Source organism: Mercenaria mercenaria, chromosome 14, assembly GCF_021730395.1.
Source record: "Mercenaria mercenaria strain notata chromosome 14, MADL_Memer_1, whole genome shotgun sequence".
NCBI lineage: Eukaryota > Metazoa > Mollusca > Bivalvia > Venerida > Veneridae > Mercenaria > Mercenaria mercenaria.
In genome coordinates this window covers 35,970,337-35,989,660 of record NC_069374.1, presented here as the reverse complement: position 1 = coordinate 35,989,660, position 19,324 = coordinate 35,970,337, and the positions used below count along the sequence as shown (strand labels likewise).

The window sequence follows — 19,324 nt, the reverse complement described above, 5'->3', positions numbered from 1 at the left end:
TTTACCACTAATCGAGATTGAGCATGCTTTCTGTTTTTTCTTTCGTATCAAACATTTTTTTGTTATGTATTTGTTTGAATTTTCGGTAGCAGTTTACCACATTATCACTTGATTTGTGACGTAGGTCTAAGTCTAAAACTAAATTACAATCGGCCCATGCTATCAATATAGCTTGATATTTAAGCAGGATAACTGAAAATTCAATTTACAATTTGAGACGGGTGTTTTAGTAATACGTCTTTCATGACGTTTTCAAAGGGCGAGATAAATACATTGTCGTCAATGGTTTGCAATTCATTAGAATTATATCTGTAACGTTCGATAACAAGTTTACAAACATTTTCTGCAATAGTCTGAATACATACTAACTTTAATTTAAAAGCTGTACGTCAGTCGAGTGTTTGCTTGTAAATAATTTGTTCGACACTAAACACACTGAACAGTTGAACAATGTAATGCCCATAATCATAATTTAATTTACAAGTATTATTTGTAGAGTTTCACGTTCTTAAATGAGTCAAGTATTCATACTATGAAAATTATAATATAATGCAACAATGCAAGTCTAAATAAACTACACAGGGTCAGTGCTAACATAAAGTACAAAGATACAAACGTATTAGTATACTAGAATAAGAAGGCCGAATAATGTATAAATTTATTGTGTACGTGCTTGTATACGTCCATTAGTTAGATATGTGTACAACATCACAATATTTCATCAGGATTGTAAAGGAATGAAAGAGTACGTTTTTCAAATGTCGTTTAAGTTATGTACATTCAAATTTGATCAATAAACTTTAATAGAATCAAATTGCGTGGTTATTTGATCTCAATCAAGAGGTGGACTTAAACATTGAAAGCATATCAAAACTTGATCTAAATTCATACACAAAAAAAAATCAGCAGATTATATTACTATTATTCGGGCAACTTCTCCAAACATATGCATTCTTTAAGACATTGCCTCGATTCTATTTTAATAGTTTTATAATTGTTTTAAATTAAATGCAAATTATGCTTCTAGTTCTTTCACAAACTTGATCTTAGTTCAATAAAATTACATAGTTTAGACCGTTCTGTAATACCGTACGCTCTATTCCATAACTTGTGCAATTTAATTGGACAACAGATAAATGTTCCAGAATAAGTATCGATTACACGAACAATTATATTCATTTCCGATAGCAACTCGAACTCAACTTTTCGTAACGGTTTTTGTCTGTTGTGACGATAAGTCGTGAAGGTATTCATTGTAAGTCATTAACATGTCCAATTGATTTCTCTTGTATAGATTAGATATTTCTTAACTCTTTGTTGGAAGCAACTTTTGTCAGTTGTTATACATACTGTTCAATCATTAATGTTCGTATGGGACTAAATTGAGCGGATTTCGCGGCTAGGACAATCGACGAAATTAAATCCCGATGAACGAGTTTGTTCCCCATTTATTCAAATTAGAAACAAATTAAACACGAATTAATATCCCTGCAAAGCAACCGTTTTGGCCAGAACAACGAATTTAAACGACTTAACAATATGTACATAAAATAACAGTATTAGAATATTTCACTGTTTGAAGGTGCGGATCAATAACTAACTGTTTAATCGGAGTTACCACAAAAACAGTTACCCGAGCGCTAGATATTTCCATCAGCACCTTTTATCAGTTATAGATTCTATTTCTTGCATATTTTTGTCTTCAAATAATTGAAGAAAATAAATAATACGGATGTTTGTCTTTTAACCCTTTTGTCATAGTAGCGTTTGAATATGAGCATTCATTCATACATTATAAAAAAAAAAACAAAGTCGTCTTTAACCCCGGGGTATAGGACGCGTTTGTCCAGCACCGACAAAAACAAAAATAATTCCTGTCTTGCATACAATAGTAATGTCAGATTCATGCAACATAACTGAGTAAATTTTAATGACAAAAACAATTAACTTGTTATTAAGAAATGAAAACGCAGACTTGACATGTATTAATTTTGATAGTTAAGTGTATCATGAAATCGCAATAAATTTGTTTGTCAAACAGTTCATCTCTACAACCATTTCACAAGTGAGGCAACAGAGCACAAAGACTTGTACTTCATCAGTTGATATTAAAAATGGACATATTTATTATTTATTAATATTAGTGTGTTCAAATATATGGTAGTAGCGCCAAAATTGCAATATTTTCAAAGACACCTACAATGGATGTGTTACCTTGCAATAACAGTTTTCTCTCTTGCATTACCGTCTTACTGTATTTATATGTTACGACAAGAAAGAAAAAATATGTATCGTCGAAATAAGCCAAATTTCGTATTTGCTTGAAGCACTAAGGAACAGATTTATCATATAGTTTTTTTCAGTAAATTGATAGCTGGACATTCTCTACAAATTCAGTGCTCCTGCATATTTAAATCATTTTATTTCAATAGCAATAGAATTTGAAATGACACATTATTTTCAAAGCACAGGTAGGACATCCATTACTCAGAATACAATGATAAATTGATATTGCACTATCAATAGTGTCTCCATAATAAGTAACCAAATCTTAGTATATGTCATGCTTATTGTTTTACTGAACTATGTTTTTTAATGCAAAAGATTGCAATAAAACAAAGTTTATTTGTATATTTGTAATAAAACTATTTTTTCTCTAAAAGGTCATCATGTAGCACAACTTATCCCGTTTAGTTTAGTTCTTACCTTTTAACTGGAGCTTGTTCAAGTTTCAGATTTCAAATAATGAGCAGTTTCTACACAACATCTATGTAAACACGTAATTTTGCTTAAAATTGTGCAAACTAAATATGACTAACGTAGTGCATTTGCGACCAGCATGGATCCAGACCAGCCTGCGCATCCGTTAGCGAACAGCATGGATCCTGAACAGACTGCACGGATGCGCAGGCTGGTCTGGATCCATGCTGGTCGCAAATGCACTATGTTGGTTTTCTCATGGCGCGGCTCATATATGTACGACAAGCGACAATATAAATACGTACGGCAATTAATACATCATTCGTTTATTTTAACAAATGATTGTTACAATGTTACATTTAAAGATATACTAGACCAAAATTTTATATTTGAAGACATGAACAAAGCCTAAATTGACTTTAAAAAAACCATAAAGTTAACAGGTTTATGCTATACATTACGTTTAAAATAACTCTACTACATGAAATACAAATGTCATGCTAATCACACTATTGATTTGTACTACTACAAAACACTGGAAGTTACTATAACTGCATGACATTTCATTATGAAATTACCTCTACACATCCAATTAATTTATATATGCAGTAAAGTTAAATACATCTGATGATGATTTTTCTACATTTGAAGGAAGTAAATACCTAAAGATAAAATGTTGTTTTTTTTTTTGTGAAAGGTAGGCATAGAATTCCTTTAACTGTGTTAGCGGTTCTACATTCACCGTTAGCTTTTAAATGTAATCAAGGTAGATTTATTTGCTTTTTACATTTAAATTTTAAATAAAAGATGCGCCTAGTATCTCTCTAAGGCACTAACTTGCAAAAAGAAAAATGAAAAAGTGTACTTTTATATTTTTCTTGTCAGTATAAAATGCGCATGCGAATGAAAAGTGTTCTGTCTGCTGTATTTTTTGCTGTGTAAAATTTTGCTTTATGCATTTTTGATGCTTTTAAATCAAGATATTTTATTATAATTCAAAAATGCAATTAATTACTGTCATACTGTAAAAGTTAATTTGGGAGAGCTATTTGAGAGAAATATTCCAGGGTTGATATGAATTAGATTATTATGATTGAAATTACTAACAATGAATATCCTTAAAACATAGTTCCCCCTATGCTTGGATTACGAACTGTAACGATGCAAATAGATGAATATTTAAAATAATATGCAATGAATACAATTATGATTTTAAAGAGGTATTTTTACAATTATGAAACAATAAAATATATTAAAACTGCTGCATGCTACTACAAACCTATGCATCAATTAAATTAAACTAATATTTGTTGTTGTATTTTCAGGTGGATCATAATGCCTTTCCTCGAGAACCTCACTGATATTTACTACGACATAGAAGATACAGAAGAAATGGAGGAACCAGAAAGCGTTCGACACGTTGCTATGGGGATGCTTGGATTCCTGTCCATATCTGGCATCATTGGCAATGCCTTAGTGCTTTATGTCTTTACAAGACAGAAGCAAAAACTAAGTTCGACTATATTTATTCTTACGCTGGCTGGAACAGATCTGATTACGTCACTTGTCACGATGCCTTACACCATTGTTATGGAACTGCTTCACTACACTGTTGACCATGACGCTGTCTGTAAGGTGTTTCAGTTGTTAACGACAACTACCATCCCATTTTCAGCTTCCGTCATGGTTGCTATAGCAGTCGATCGATACCTGTGTATTGTCCATCCCTTCAAACATACGATGACGATCAAAAGAGCCAAGATAACAGTAGTTCTGCTTGCCATTTTCTCGACATGTCTTGGACTTCCGAGTTCACTCATGTATGGAGTCAACAAAAGGGAAATTTACACACCTGCTTATCTCAACGATGTACTGCGAATGCACAACATAAGTGGACACCAACAGGCGATTTTGTTTGAAAGTTCAACAAAGAACTCCATCGCGTACTACGATGAAGAAACAAGCGAATTGAACCGCACGCTGAGAAGTCTTTTCTCGAACGACACCGTAACTCAGACCTACACCTATATTCACAACACTGGTAAATGTCATAAGAACGGACTGATTGTAGACATGTCGTTTTTCAATGTCTATCAGAAGGTTTACTCCTCTTACTTCGCTGTGTGTGCTGTCATCGTAATCGTCCTGTACTTCATCATCTACCGATCAGTTCTTACCCGACGACGTAGAAGATTCCACTTAACGACAAGTTGCTGCGTATTCCTTTCGCCAGGACAAAATGTAGAAAACAATGAACATGAACAGACAGAGTTTACAATGCTTAACAACAAGGACAAGTCGCCGTCTAACACATCGAACAAGAAGTTTAATGAAGAATCATTTAAGAATGAGCCGAAAGGTCAGGACGACAAAAACGGAAACACAGCTGAAAAACAGGATGCAAATGCTGATAAAGAATCCCTTATGAGACCCAGTGGCGTATCAAGAGCAAAGATGGAAAAGTTGAGGATGGCAAACATTAAAACAGCACTAATGCTGTCCATAGTAGCCCTCACATACATAATAGCATTTCTGCCCGCATGGCTCATGGCATTGCGTATTATACCAATGAACTCAATTGTGTTTTTTATGTATTTTACATACAATGTAGCCAATCCCATAATTTATGCATTCTTGAATCAAAGTTTTCGAAATCATCTCCAAACGCTGTTTAAATGTAAACAGTAAATCACTGAGGTGCTTGTCCCTGGTCTGTGCAATATAGACATAACAGTTACGCTACCGCATGTAATTGGGTATATTTTGATATAAAAAAAATGGAACAAGCAGTGGTTATCAGTTACTCGTGTAACTGAAGGACATGTCAAACGGAAATGTGTATGACATGACAATATATATGTCTTTATATATATATATATATATATATATATATATATATATATATACATAAGTACTGGAAACTTACATTCAGTCATTACTTAAGGCTAAAAAAGTCTTGTTAAAATCATCATTTTTCATAACTTATATTGAAGTAATTATAGTTCTAGCAGAGTTAGAATAGGTAGTACATTGTATGATATAAACAGTATATTTAACGTTCTTTGCTTGAAAGAGACAGGCATGTTAGACTATTGCTTTTTCGTTCTGTCCAAATAAATACATTTTTTAAAGCTGAAAATGTAAATTAAACTAACAAAATTACTAGTAACATGCTAGTAAAATGATTATTTTTCGTTTCTTTCTAAGGTAAGAAAGGTAGAAACCCAACTACGTAAAAGAAATGAAAAAGTAAGAATTGATGAAACCTATTACATTTTAATTAAGCAAATTACACACTATAAAAGGCACACTTTGTATTTTCAAACTCAACATTGTCTCACAAAAGACTCAATGTAACATTCTGAATGGTTTGGTATATCTGCTGGAATGAACAGTGCTCTTCAGGGTATAATAATTTTCTAAAATAAAAAATCACTGCAGTTGAGGTTACAAAGCACATTACATTATCTGAATTTGTGAAAGAAAACTAGTGTTTTATACTGCTGTTGCACATGGATTCCTCTGAAAATTTTGCTGTAGTGAAGTAGGTCTTGAAGACTTATAGTCACTGCTTTGATAACAGGGATTTAACAGGGAGTTGGCATATTTCACGCACATATAGTTACAAATATCATAAAGATCAATGTTACAGGCCATAATAAAAGAAAGATGTATAGCCAGTCACTATTGGATTAATATAAGTCATGTCTTTTATTGTTTGTGCAATTCTTGTCCAAATTTGTGTTAATTGTGAAGTATTGCTTTTATTGTAATATATTGTCCATTTGTATAAACATTTATTATTTTTTCTCTTCCAGTAAATGCTTTGCGGTCAATAGAAGCTTGACGCAATGTTTTTGTATACGTTTAAAGCAGTTTTGTTTTTTAAAATTTTTTATTGAGAAAAAAGAAAACAAACATAAAAAAATCAACGATATTTTGTAAAATACGACAATTTATTAGCCATCCGAAAATCATATTGGACAAGGATTCTTTGAATGGTTGCTTATTCAAATATGTAGAGAATATATGTTTGTTTCAATGTAAAACTGAAATATATTTCACCATGTGAACACTATAATGGAATATTATATGGAAAATATAAATTATCGTGTTCACGAGAGAAATATATTTTGATCTTACACTGAAACAAACAAATTTTCTTTTTCTCCTATCTATTTTTACAGGTTTTAACCAAATCATGTCCAGTTTGCCCGCACAATGTCATGAGCATCCCATCATGACGTCATAATGTCGTGATGTCACGGAATCCTTGTAGAAAAAATATATTCAAATAGTTCTATGACATTTCCAGATTTCATTTATATTTTATTATGGAACGTATATATTTATGATCCTGTTAGTATTTATATACATCTATATCTTTACTGAAGTATATTTTGCATGGGAGTTTCTATTGTTTATAATTCATGTTCTTTCGCATTTATGTGAAGTTCATACCAGTGAAAAATTGTAATACTATTTTCACTGTTTGAAACAGTAAAAATATAATTTTCTGTATTTCACTGAAAAGCATAAAATAAATCGCCGTATTGTACTGAACAATGTTAAATTACCTTGTATTGTTATAGTAACATTTTGTTATGTATCATATTCATTTTTGGTAATCATTACCCGTTTGTACGTCGTTTTGGTATCGTGCAGTTCCAAATATTTGCAGTACTAGACTAAATCATGTTGGATTTATGTCGACTATCTGATAAAAAATTTCACATTTAACTTGTTGTTATATGTTTTCATCACTTTTCGTTATTTAAGCTGTACAAGGAAATATGTAGTGTTCAAAGTTGTTTGCTACGCTCGCGTAAGATTTTAAAAATGTATTTTAGAACGCATGTTTTTAGAATTTTTATACAATTTGTAAAATATAAAAGTCAAAGAACTTTCCAAATGGGCTTTATACTTCATTGAAATTTCTAAAGTTACCGACTGTGTTAAATGTCTTGTCATGTGATCCATACTCATTCGAGAATTATATTTCTTCACCATGTTCGCATTTGCAATGTGCAGATTCGAAAACAAATGGTGACTATATTATGTGCGTTACACCTTATACTACAATATTAATGTACTAGTTTTAGTTATTTTTTGAGTTCAGATTGTTTAAGTATTTTCTTCGATTTGATGTTACAATTTATCTTTTCGCATTCACAGAGATGTTATAAATGAATATAGGTCAAATGTGCGAAAGTTCGTTATAACATCACTTTGGACAGTTTCAAGAATAAGATATACGAAAACAGGATATTGATTTAAGACAAACAATAACAATTAAATAGAAACACGTTAATATCACTTTGTAACTCTTTGCCTTATAAATTGTTTGTATAGCCTTGCTCAAAATCAATGCATCAAATGTCTCAGAGAACTGTGAACTATTTTGATAAAACACAAGAAGAAACAAAAAAGACAAAAACATTCAAATTCACCATTTTCGTGTTTGTTGTGGCCCATTAGGATGTATTTGGAGGAAGCAATAAGCTAAAATTGAATTTGATCTCAAGGGATTTTCTGTTATAAGCTTTGTTTAATACTTTTTATGACAGACTGTATAATTGTTGTACATTGCAATTGTCTGTATTGATGTATGTAACAATTTAAAATTTTAGCTATTTAGTATAAATGTAAGGCAAAATAAAGCGTTTGATGTACTTATATTAAAGTTTATTATATATCGTATTCCATACACTCTGAATTGCTTAATTCCATCCCACTTTGTTGTTTTTCCGTGATAGTATTTGTCCAGTCTGGTAATGCAATGTTATTGAACTTTTGTAAGTGATCTTGCCATAAAGAAAACTACTACACAACAATCAGTCTGTACATGTACCATACATTATTTATTTATTGTTTGTTTGTTTTGGGTTTAACGCCATTTTTTCAACAGTTTTTCAGTTTTGTACTTAACCTAACCAGTGTTCCTGGATTCTGTACCAGTACAAACCTGTTTTCCCCAAGTCACTGCCAACTTCCCCACATGAATCAGAGGTGGAGGACGAATGATTTCAGACACAGTATCTTTTATAAAATCGTGACTTCGATCCTCGGGCGGGCAGTTTGTTCTTCGTACATGTATTTATTGCTGTACAAGCTCAAAAAGGAGTTAGAGTATGGTGTTTATTTGATCCTTTCATGTAAATCAAGATACACTTAAATTAATTGAATGCTTACCGAATCACGGATTACATTACTGATTTGCTTTCTACATATCATCTGTTATATGTCACTAACGTTTTTTTAATTCATCTTTTGATAGCAACATGCTTTACCACAATCACTATCTTGCGTGATAAATTTCGCCTTTCAGAATAGGTGGATACGAAGCTAATTGGACGACGTAATGAAATTAAAACGTTAGATGAGATAGAGTAAATGTGTTTTTGTTAGATATATTAGATGGTTGCATGCACAAGTAAATGATGAGATTATTTCACGAAAAAGTGCTTTTAGAGCAGATGGATGCTTCCCAATCCTTCTTTGTAAATACATTTAAAAAAGCAATGTACACTTTTAGTAACAAACATGGTTCTTTGATGAATAATTATTGTCATGAATGATTCAATGTCCTCGGTACCCTTTTCATATATTCATCAAGCGACATAACATGCTTGTAAATATGCCGTTTGTTTAATAATTTAGAGGAAAATCTAAACTGTCATTTGTTAAATTATTTCCTATTTTTATTAGCTCACCTGTCACGTAGTGACAGGGTGAGCTTTTGTGATCACCCTTCGTCCGTCGTCCGTCCGTCCGTCCGTCGTCCGTCAACAATTTCTTGTCTGCACGATAGTGGTTTCATTTATGATTTTATTTTAACCAAACTTGCACACAACTTGAATCACCATTAGATCTTGGTTCCTTTCTTGAACTGGCCAGATCCCATCATGGATTGCAGAGTTATGGCCTCTGAAAGGGCCAAAATTAGCTATTTTGACCTTGTCTGCATAATAGCAGCTTTATTTATGATTTGATTTTAACCAAACTTGCATATAACTTGTATCACCATAAGATTTTGGTTCCTTCCTTGAACTGGCCAGATCCCATTATGGGTTCCAGAGTTATGGCCCCTGAAAGGGCCAAAATTAGCTATTTTGACCTTGTCTGCACAATAGCAGCTTCATTTATGATTTGCATTGAATCAAACTTGCACAAAACGTGTGTCACCATAAGATCTCGATTCCTTTCTTGAACCGGCCAGATCCCTTACTGGGTTTCAGAGTTATGGCCCCTGAAAGGGACAAAATTAGCTATTTTGACCTTGTCTGCGCAATAGCAGCTTCATTTATGATTTGATTTTAACCAAACTTGCACACAACTTGTATCACCATAAGATCTTGATTCCTTTCTTGAACTGGCCAGATTCCATTATGGGTTCCAGAGTTATGGCCCCTATTAGGGCCAGAATTAGCTATTTTGACCCAGTCTGCACAATAGCAGCTTCATTTATGATTTGAATTTAACCAAACTTGCACACAACTTGTATCACCATAAGATCTCGATTCCTTTTTATACGCCCTACGAGATTTATTATGTTAGCGCCTCGGTGTCCGTCTGTCTGTCTGTCTGTTGGTTAGCAATTTCCCTTCCGCTCTGTAACTCTTGAACCCCTTGAAGGATTTCAGAGAAACCTGACACAAATGTTCACCTCATCGAAACGATGTGCAGAGCGCATGTTTCGGATGGCTCACTTCAAGGTCAAGATCACACTTAAGGGTCAAAGGTCATATGACTTTGTTTTGTGTGTATATCAATGCTCTGCATTTGCGTTGCATTGCAGTGCTCTTGTTTTTATTTGGCAGATCCTTTTGTTCACTTACAATAATATATTTTTTTTAATTACTTCCCTGTTATGTTACTATAAATAGCTTATTTAGTAACTTTTTTATTATTGGCCGTAGGGAAAAACCGAGACCACTTTCCTGTGGTACAACATGGATGGTACCTCCAATTTATAGGTGTATTTTGACATATCTGTACCTTTAAGAAAATTTCAACTATATTTTCTCATGATTCTTTTGATTGATCTTGATTATGATTTTTTGACCTTCTTGTCCTTAAGTGCAATGATGACAGGTGAGCGATATAATAGGGCCATTATGGCCCTCTTGTTTGATACACCGGTAGCCTAAGTATAAAATAACAAAAAAAAAACGATTGGCAAAACATACGACACTGCAGAACTCTGTTTAGAGGAAAAGCGGATCTAAGGAATGGTAGTGTTTAATAATGACCTTAGTAGAGTGTAAAGAGGCTTCCAAATGTGTGAATGTTTTAAAGATAATCCTATAGACCAAAATTTCATATTTGAAAATATGAACAGTTACAAAAGTATAGTTTACGTAGTCATAAAATTAACAAGTAGAACTATACAGAGTTTGAAAAAGTAAACACAGTATAAATGTGTATTACCAATAAAAACTGGAAGTTTGTTGAAAGAAAGAAATGATACGGTATGACATTTAATTATAAATGTAGTTCCAAATGACTGTGACTCAATGCAGACTTGGAGCGCCAGTATAAATTACAGACTCCGGTACATACCGGATTAACGAAATTTGAACGAAAATATCTTAAATGTATATATTTTGTAACCATGGTGATACTAACCCTAACCTTTAGTCAGTATTTTATGCATATTGTACACTAAATGCATGCGGACATGCAAAAATATGCATATTTTAGCCGTGCGCTACAACTGATAATCACTTTCGGGCATGCGCAGAAGACCGCTCCAAGTCTGCAATGAGTTACATCGGTTCTAAATACACAAAAAGTCACAAGCTGAATACATTTAATGAGGATTTTCTATATTTGTAGTAAGTATCGGAAGATAAAATATCTCAGTGAAAGATGGGCATTAGATATTATTTGAAATTCATGCCATATTGTGGACTAGAGTCTGATTTACTGTGGTACACCTACAGATTAACAACAACAAACTATCCTTGATAGTTTTCATGTGAACATGTAAGACATACATTAGGATAAAAATATTAAACTGCATATTTTGCATGGTAAGCAGGCGCCATGAGGTACACCTTTGCTTCGTAATGCTTTTTCATATGTCATTGCGTCAAGGTCATTGTATATTACAGATTTATAAACACCTGTTATCTTCGTTGTTATTGTTACTAATGATGCATGCCAGAATACTCCTTTCATTCTAAAAAAAATAAAACATTTTTTTTAAAGATATAAACAGACTGTACGAGAAAGCAAAGCATTTATAACGGTTAATTAATTGTAAATTATTCTAATATTACATTTTCACTTTATCTGAGAAATGGAAGTATGGTACGCAATGGAACACTTACACATTTGCAGAAATAGTATTCATCTCTATATAATATATTGAGACAAAATCCAATTTTTAAACTTTGTCTTCTACAATTTGTACAATAACAAAATTGTTTTTTTTTATACTTCTAGCCAATACAAGAGACATGAATAACGACACAAACGATCCAGGTTGTGATCCCGATGCACAGTCTAACCCGGAAGAGGACCAACCGAAAATTGTTATCCATATAGCAATGGGAATGGTCACGTTGCTGTCAGTGTGTGGAATTCTAGGCAACGCCCTGGCGATATTTGTGTTTTCTCGGCAAAAGAATAAACTCAGCTCAACTGTTTTCATTCTAACACTGGCTGTGACAGACTTTATTTCATCTCTTGTCACCATGCCCTATACTGTCGTGATTGAACTTATGTATTACAACATTGGGTACGATTTTCCTTGTAAGTTGTATCAGTTCATGAAGACTACCACAATTCCTTTTTCTGCTTTTGTTATGGTAGCAATAGCTCTTGATAGGTATCTATGTATAGTGTACCCGTTCAAACATATAATGACGGTTCGGAGAGCAAAAATAATAGTTTGCATTCTTGTAATGTTAGCCTTTATCATAGGCATTTTGGCTTCATTGATGATTGGGACCTATCATTACCCGGCAACAATCGAAAGCAACAATTGTACCAACAGAACAAACAAGAGTGTCCTTACTTACTCAGATATCGAAGATGATTTTATAAATACAATGAACAATAGCATCATTGTAGATTCAAACCAATCTAAGCAACTCATAAACACGGGCGTATGCTTACCGAGTTATCTCATTCTTGATAAATCGTTTATGTTGACATATCAGAAAATTTATTCGGCACTTTTCGGTGTTTGTGCGGTTTTGGTAATTATCTTGTATTGCCTAACATACCGATCTGTCCTTGTTCATAGAAACAAAAGATTAAACGTGAGCAATAAATGTTGCGGAATGTTAACGAGCACAATGACAGATGATACGCATGAGCACACCGAGTTCACGACGTTACATAAGGACGATCACTCTCCGATAGTCAATGGACAGGAACGGGAGAGTTGCATGCAGGATAAATTCAGAGAAAGGCTTGGAACAAACGATTCTTCCGCAAAGTCGCCAGGTGGTCGAAATGTGAAAGCAGATTCCGAAGTGCAGGTTGGACCCGGTGGAATTTCGCGGGCAAAATTGAAGAAACTACGTGTTGCAAATATTAAAACGGCCTTAATGTTATCGATTGTTGCATTTATGTATATTGTTGCCTTCACACCAGCTTGGATGATGGCGTTAAGAGTGCTTGATATGAACGTTATTGTGTATTATCTATATTTTACATACAACGTGGCCAATCCAGTGATTTACGCATTTCTCAATAACAATTTCCGCACGCATCTCCAGGCAATGTTTAGATGCAGAAAGTCATAAGTGTGAAATCATAAGTGAAATTCATTTTAAAATCTTAAATTACGTTATTGTAAATACATTAGGTAGAAATTGTTAGAGTAGGACTGTTAAAAATTTCAAGAAGAAAACAAGACAAAAAAAAAACATGATAAATTTAAATTGAAGTGTAAGCTTAATAGTTTAATTTGATGAAACAAGGTGATGCAAAGCATATATTGTATGACATACAAATATGTGTATGATCATGTACTAAAATTTTGATTAATATGTGTGTTGCAACATTGATATGCTACAATTTACAGAAATGCTGGGCAGTCAATTGTACACAATGTGAATATAATGATTTATTGAATTCAATATTGAAAATTAAAAGAAACTGTTTGAAACTGTGACAATGCAAATGACAATACAAATTGAACTTGTATATTCAAAGGGTATAGTTTCTTATTACAAAATCTCCTCTTTCAAGCAAACATATAACGTTGATAATTTACAGTGTGTAGCTATGAAGATTATCATAAGAACTTGCTTTAGTGCATAAAACGTTCTGTACAGTTATTATTTTTCTTCGAGATGACAAAACACGACAGAATAGCTGGATAAAATACTGTAAATTTAGCTGGAGGTAGTGATATGCATGTGAACATTATGTTACAAATGTGTCGCTGCCTTGAAAATATAAAACAGTTCCTTTGCAAACGTAAGGTGAATTATTAAGGTATTTTTCTTGTTGGTTCGCAGCATGATATATCTAATGCATAAATTTAGTATTGCTACACAAAAAATGTACAATATTTTGTTTCTTCGGAGATGCAATAGGACATGGAAAGAGACCTTACGAAAACGAATAATTGCATTTAAAACTGCACTGATTACTAGCACTGCTTCATACATGTTCGTCACCATTAACTTTAAACAAGCCTAGAATATAACATTTCCCTATACCCTCGTCAAATGCAATGAAACTTTGAAATCACTAGATCGTTACTTTACTGATACGTTTATAATTTATGTAAATAATATCTATACAGTTCTAGTGGCTATGTATGGCAACAACAGACTGTAGTCGCTAGTGCTTAGATATTTTGTGATAACATTGGGGTCAAAAGTCGGCCACTTCGTGTTCACCTACTTTGCATAAAACTTTAAAACCTTTCACTGAAGGGTATTTTTAATCTGCTAGGTATGAAAAGAAAACATACGACAAGGTGCCAACCCAGTGTGAAGGAAAACTTTGAAAATCTCTTTTCTAAAATATCAATGGCTGACTGGAGCGCACATATTTGGTATGGACTGTCATCTGATTAACCTTATTAAACGTATACAAATCACGACTACTGAGGTTATGTGTACACTTACACACTACCTAACAGTAACACAACGATTCGAAATGACCAGGTTTGCCAGTATTTCTAGTAAAGTGTCAGATCCTCACAAAGACATCATGTTGTCATTTGCATGAAAAAGTCTGTTTTTTTATCTGCCTTTTGACAATGGCAACACTAAGTATTGGTTTAAAGAAATGAAATTTCAAAAATACATGAATATGAATCTGAGAATCTGACATATGAAACTCAGATAGTTAACAGATGTCACACAAAGACAATTAAGGTCATACGGCGCCTTTCGAGCTTTTTACGTGACGGAAGGCCCAGGTACCTGAATAGAAGCCCCGCTTCTTCTCCACATGATGTAAGGTGAATCCTTAAGCTTCTCGCATCACTATGCTTCCACCCAAAAATATTAGCGGCCGGTAGCCTTCATCTCTCTACAAAGAAGGATCTGATGTGCCAGTATAATTGTAAAAAAATAAGTATAAATTAGTCATAATATTTATTCTCTCATCAAATTTTTTGCGCTTTTTAAAATCATTTTGAAGCCGTTTAAAAGTTCCTAAATAAAATATAATGATGCAGTCTAATTTATCACACACGGCTTCATTGTTGCTTCCATAACATTCAGACAAATATGGAAATGTTTGCACTGCTGTGACATAAACTCTATTAGTAAAAGAATGAGACAGAAAAAGACCCACCGAACACATTACGGAGTTCCAGTAATAATAATGAACACTCTGCACTTTCTAGTGTTTATATTGATTTCAGAACTCACAGACTAATGTATGAAAAACACAATTATTATATTAATTATACGGGCATATAAACCAACTGCTACTGCGATAACCCTACAAAAAATTGCTGAGACATCTCCGCTGCATACTCAACTTAAAATATAATATCGGACAACTGCTTAGAAACCCAGTATTTGAGCCCGATATGATTTTTCTCGATTTCACTAAGTCTTGTTTTAATATCGTATTATTTTGAGTCCATTCGTTTTGCTGTATAATGGAGCTTAGTTTAAACCTGTGTTAGAGGGCGTAAGCTATGTCACAAATTCCATTGCACAGTCTGTCTAACCAAGTACGTATTTTACATGTTTACTTTCCATGCTTCCAGTGGCTGTTTCACGTGTAGATTGTTTACACATTTTGTGACAGCAATGTACTAGTATATCTATATTGTTAATAAATGAATGAATATTAAGAATATATTACATAATGTAAATTTTATTCTTAGAATGGTAGTTTTTAGAATTAAAGTCTTTCCAGTTATTACTATGTATACATTGTTGTTTAGATTTATTTTCGGCGAGAGTTGAATGCTTTACGTCAGTGAAGTATAGTACCAATTGAGTACCAAATGAGAAAGCAATCAACGCAACTCGAGTATATGAAAAATGAGAAGAAAGGATAAACTGAATACATGTATTGTGTTACTGAATCATTGCACATACATTTAACTTGACTGTTCCCGAAACTGAATTCAACTCGGCATCAACTTCTGTCCACGAAACAAACTGAATTCAACTCAGCAGCAACTTCACCGTATTCATTTTCCGTGACTCGCCATTTCCTTATACGTACTAACGGTTAGTCCCATGATTGTATATGTACTTAACACAATTAAAGTATTAAAATTAATTTCAAAACGTCTTTTCGTTTTCCTTCTTTTCTTTTAATTATTTAATTTATAATGTGTACCCTTAGACGATATATCATTTAAAAAGGGGTCTGTCTGTTGAAGCACATCTACACATCTTAAAACCATAAATCATAATTGTTTCATTTAAGGTAGTAGATTTGACGTAATAACAACGGGAAATTTCCTGTCCGTAAACTTTGAGTTTTGGGCTTTCTCCGATATGAGCAGAAAGCCATCGGCACTTTTGAGATACATTACCGTCCAATGAAAACAATACAATCGCGCGTATATTCTCAATTGCAATTACGGGTCCACTGCCTTAATATTCGTATAAATAAATGTGGTTGGGACATGTTACATGATACCAATAGCGGAACTAATAGAGAAAATGACTGACAAAAGTTACATGATATTCACATTTATGAAACAGTTGTTTTCAGTCTTTACGGTGTAATGTTTGGCCATTGTATAAAGAGACATTAATTCTATTTTAAGACAGTCCTTTGTAATTCTACTATATAATAACGGATAACATGATAACTTTTATTGTTTTAAGTCCCATAAGATTCCTACGTGGTGACCCCCTATATTTCTGTGGAGGGTAAGTAGATTTTCATGTCGTTCTGGGCTAAAACGTGTGATCGATAAAACATGTCAGTTATAGGGTTTGTTAGCTACACTCAACGGAAATATGTGGGGTCAGTATGTTAAATAGTGGGACTCGGTTATTGTAAATTGAATATTTTTGCGTGACGAAAATTTCGCGATTTCACACGAAGCTGGCAATTTTGCGAAGTTATGTATTCGCGGGCAGACGACTGTAAAAATTGCCAGTGATTTCTGTTTACTTCCGGTGACCCAGATTTTCGCGATCTTGTGAAATCAAGTCAAATCATCGGCAATATTTACTAATTTATAATGACTGTTAAATATTTCTACGACTTTGTTTTACAGCATGCAATAAATTAATCCGTTACTGCATTGTATTAAAGATAATAGGTAAGGATAGGTTTCATTGTATTGCGTGACTGTATAATACTTATTTATACTTAATTCATGAATCTTAAACGTACATGTTATGATACTAGATCTGCAGTTTGGATTTTATTAACATTACTTCTCCATCAATTACCACATTTTTTCAGCAGGGAAGACAGCCAATGCATTTATCCGTGATGTGTATTCAGTTGAATAAAGTCATCATCATTACATGTAAATTTGAATGAAAAATAGATTTAAGTTTTTGATTTATTTGTTGAAAAACTAGGCTGAACCCTATTATATACACCAATTGTAATGCAATTTTAAGAAGCATTGAAAATTAAAAACATTATATAATTCCAGTCGGATATACTTCCGGATATGCCGGAACGGCCGATTACGGAAAATGACGAGAATGGAAGGTAAATATTCACGATTTTCTCGAATTCGCGTATGAAATTAATGAAATTCGCGAAAATTAACGAAAGTTAAATAATTTGTGAATAATCTCAATTTACAGTATATTAACCAAACGTACTTAAAACAAAAGTTTGCCAAATCCATTTTTTTTTTGTAATTGGAAGGACGTAAGCATGTAAGATACATTTAGAACTTTAATCTAAAATAGAGGCACCAGGTGCATACTGTCTACGACAAAAGTTACACTTTGACAATTATACATCATCAATCAATATATATCCGGATATTCCTGATCAATATAGCTCCCCCAGAGACTTTCCGGCCGAAACAGATTCTCATTTTGGAAAATTAGTCTAGTATGTTCCTTAGATGAACCAAAAATCAGGAAATAATGTTCAGTGGAAGTATTGTGCATTCTTTGGACCATCTGATTACTATTTGAAAGCATTTTATATATCCACTATCGTACGATACAATTTTGATTTCTTGTACAATTGTTTATGAATAGTGATGTATGATTTATAATAAGATTTCGCGATTCTTTGACTCTGCTACACGACATACGACATACAGCGTGTCCTAAAGACAATTGATTGATAAGATCCAAATATCAACATACAATTGAAATACACCCAAATGCAATTAAGTTTCAAGATAGCCGTTTAGATAAATGAAACTATTCAATAAAATTCAAATTCAATGAGTTCATTTAAATGAAATATAAGTACATAAAAACCATTCAGACAGTTGATATGATAATTTAAAAGAATAAGCTTTCGCCCCGAGACCCCGCTGAGCGAAAACATGAGAATTAACAAGTTAAAATGGCGGGGACGCAGGGCTAAACTCGCTATTTAGCGGGGTCGCGGGGCGAAAAGTCGACATTTAATAACACTAATGGCGTGGGCGCGGTGCGAAAACTCGACGTTTAAAGAGCGCTAATTATCGTGTTTTCGCCCCTCGCCCTCGCCATTTCAGTTACTAAATCTCCACTTTCGGCCCGCGATCCCGAAAATTAGCGAGTTTTTGCCCCGCGTTACTAAATGTCGGCTTTTTGACCCGCGATCCCGCTAATTATCGTATTTTCGCTCCGCGTTCCGCTAAATAGCGAGTTTTCGCCCTTAAGTATGAACCTCTATGACTGTTTAAAAAGCATGGACTAAGATCCTATATAAAGGTAAGAAAAGCTTTGTTCCATGTATGTATGTACTATTTAAGTATTACTAAGTAAGTGAGTATGAAGTATGAAGTAAGTAAGTATATTCTTTAGTTATAGAGAGTGACTGATTTAGCTGAAGCTAATCTTCCGTTTGGCTCTTTTATTATATAGTACAAATATGTACAAAAATAGTTCGTCTGTAAAGCACAAAATATTAATGTCGTAAGTACGACTAGAATGTTCATTACTATTCGTTAACAAAAATACAAATTCTCTGTTAATTTTAAACACTTCTGTATGCATATTTTATGGCTTATGTGTTCATTTACTACCCTTTGATA

The 19,324-nt window shown here is 33.3% G+C and overlaps 2 protein-coding genes across 3 annotated transcripts in view; both read left to right on the top strand.

Moving 5' to 3' along the window:
- The window catches only part of LOC123527264 (uncharacterized), a 312,126-nt gene extending 306,566 nt beyond the window's left edge, over window positions 1-5,560 (top strand). For both annotated transcript variants that reach the window (XM_045306613.2, XM_045306612.2), the window contains exon 2: window positions 4,026-5,560. In XM_045306613.2, the coding sequence (XP_045162548.1) occupies window positions 4,036-5,388 (1,353 nt within the window). In that variant the 5' untranslated portion in view covers window positions 4,026-4,035 and the 3' untranslated portion in view covers window positions 5,389-5,560. The remainder of the gene's footprint in view (window positions 1-4,025) is intronic.
- LOC123527265 (neuropeptide FF receptor 1-like) overlaps window positions 1-16,063 on the top strand; it is a 55,800-nt gene extending 39,737 nt beyond the window's left edge. Inside the window, exon 2 of the mRNA XM_053523263.1 lies at window positions 12,151-16,063. Within this exon, the coding sequence (XP_053379238.1) occupies window positions 12,165-13,460 (1,296 nt within the window). The 5' untranslated portion in view covers window positions 12,151-12,164 and the 3' untranslated portion in view covers window positions 13,461-16,063. The remainder of the gene's footprint in view (window positions 1-12,150) is intronic.
- Window positions 16,064-19,324: the final 3,261 nt, after the last annotated feature.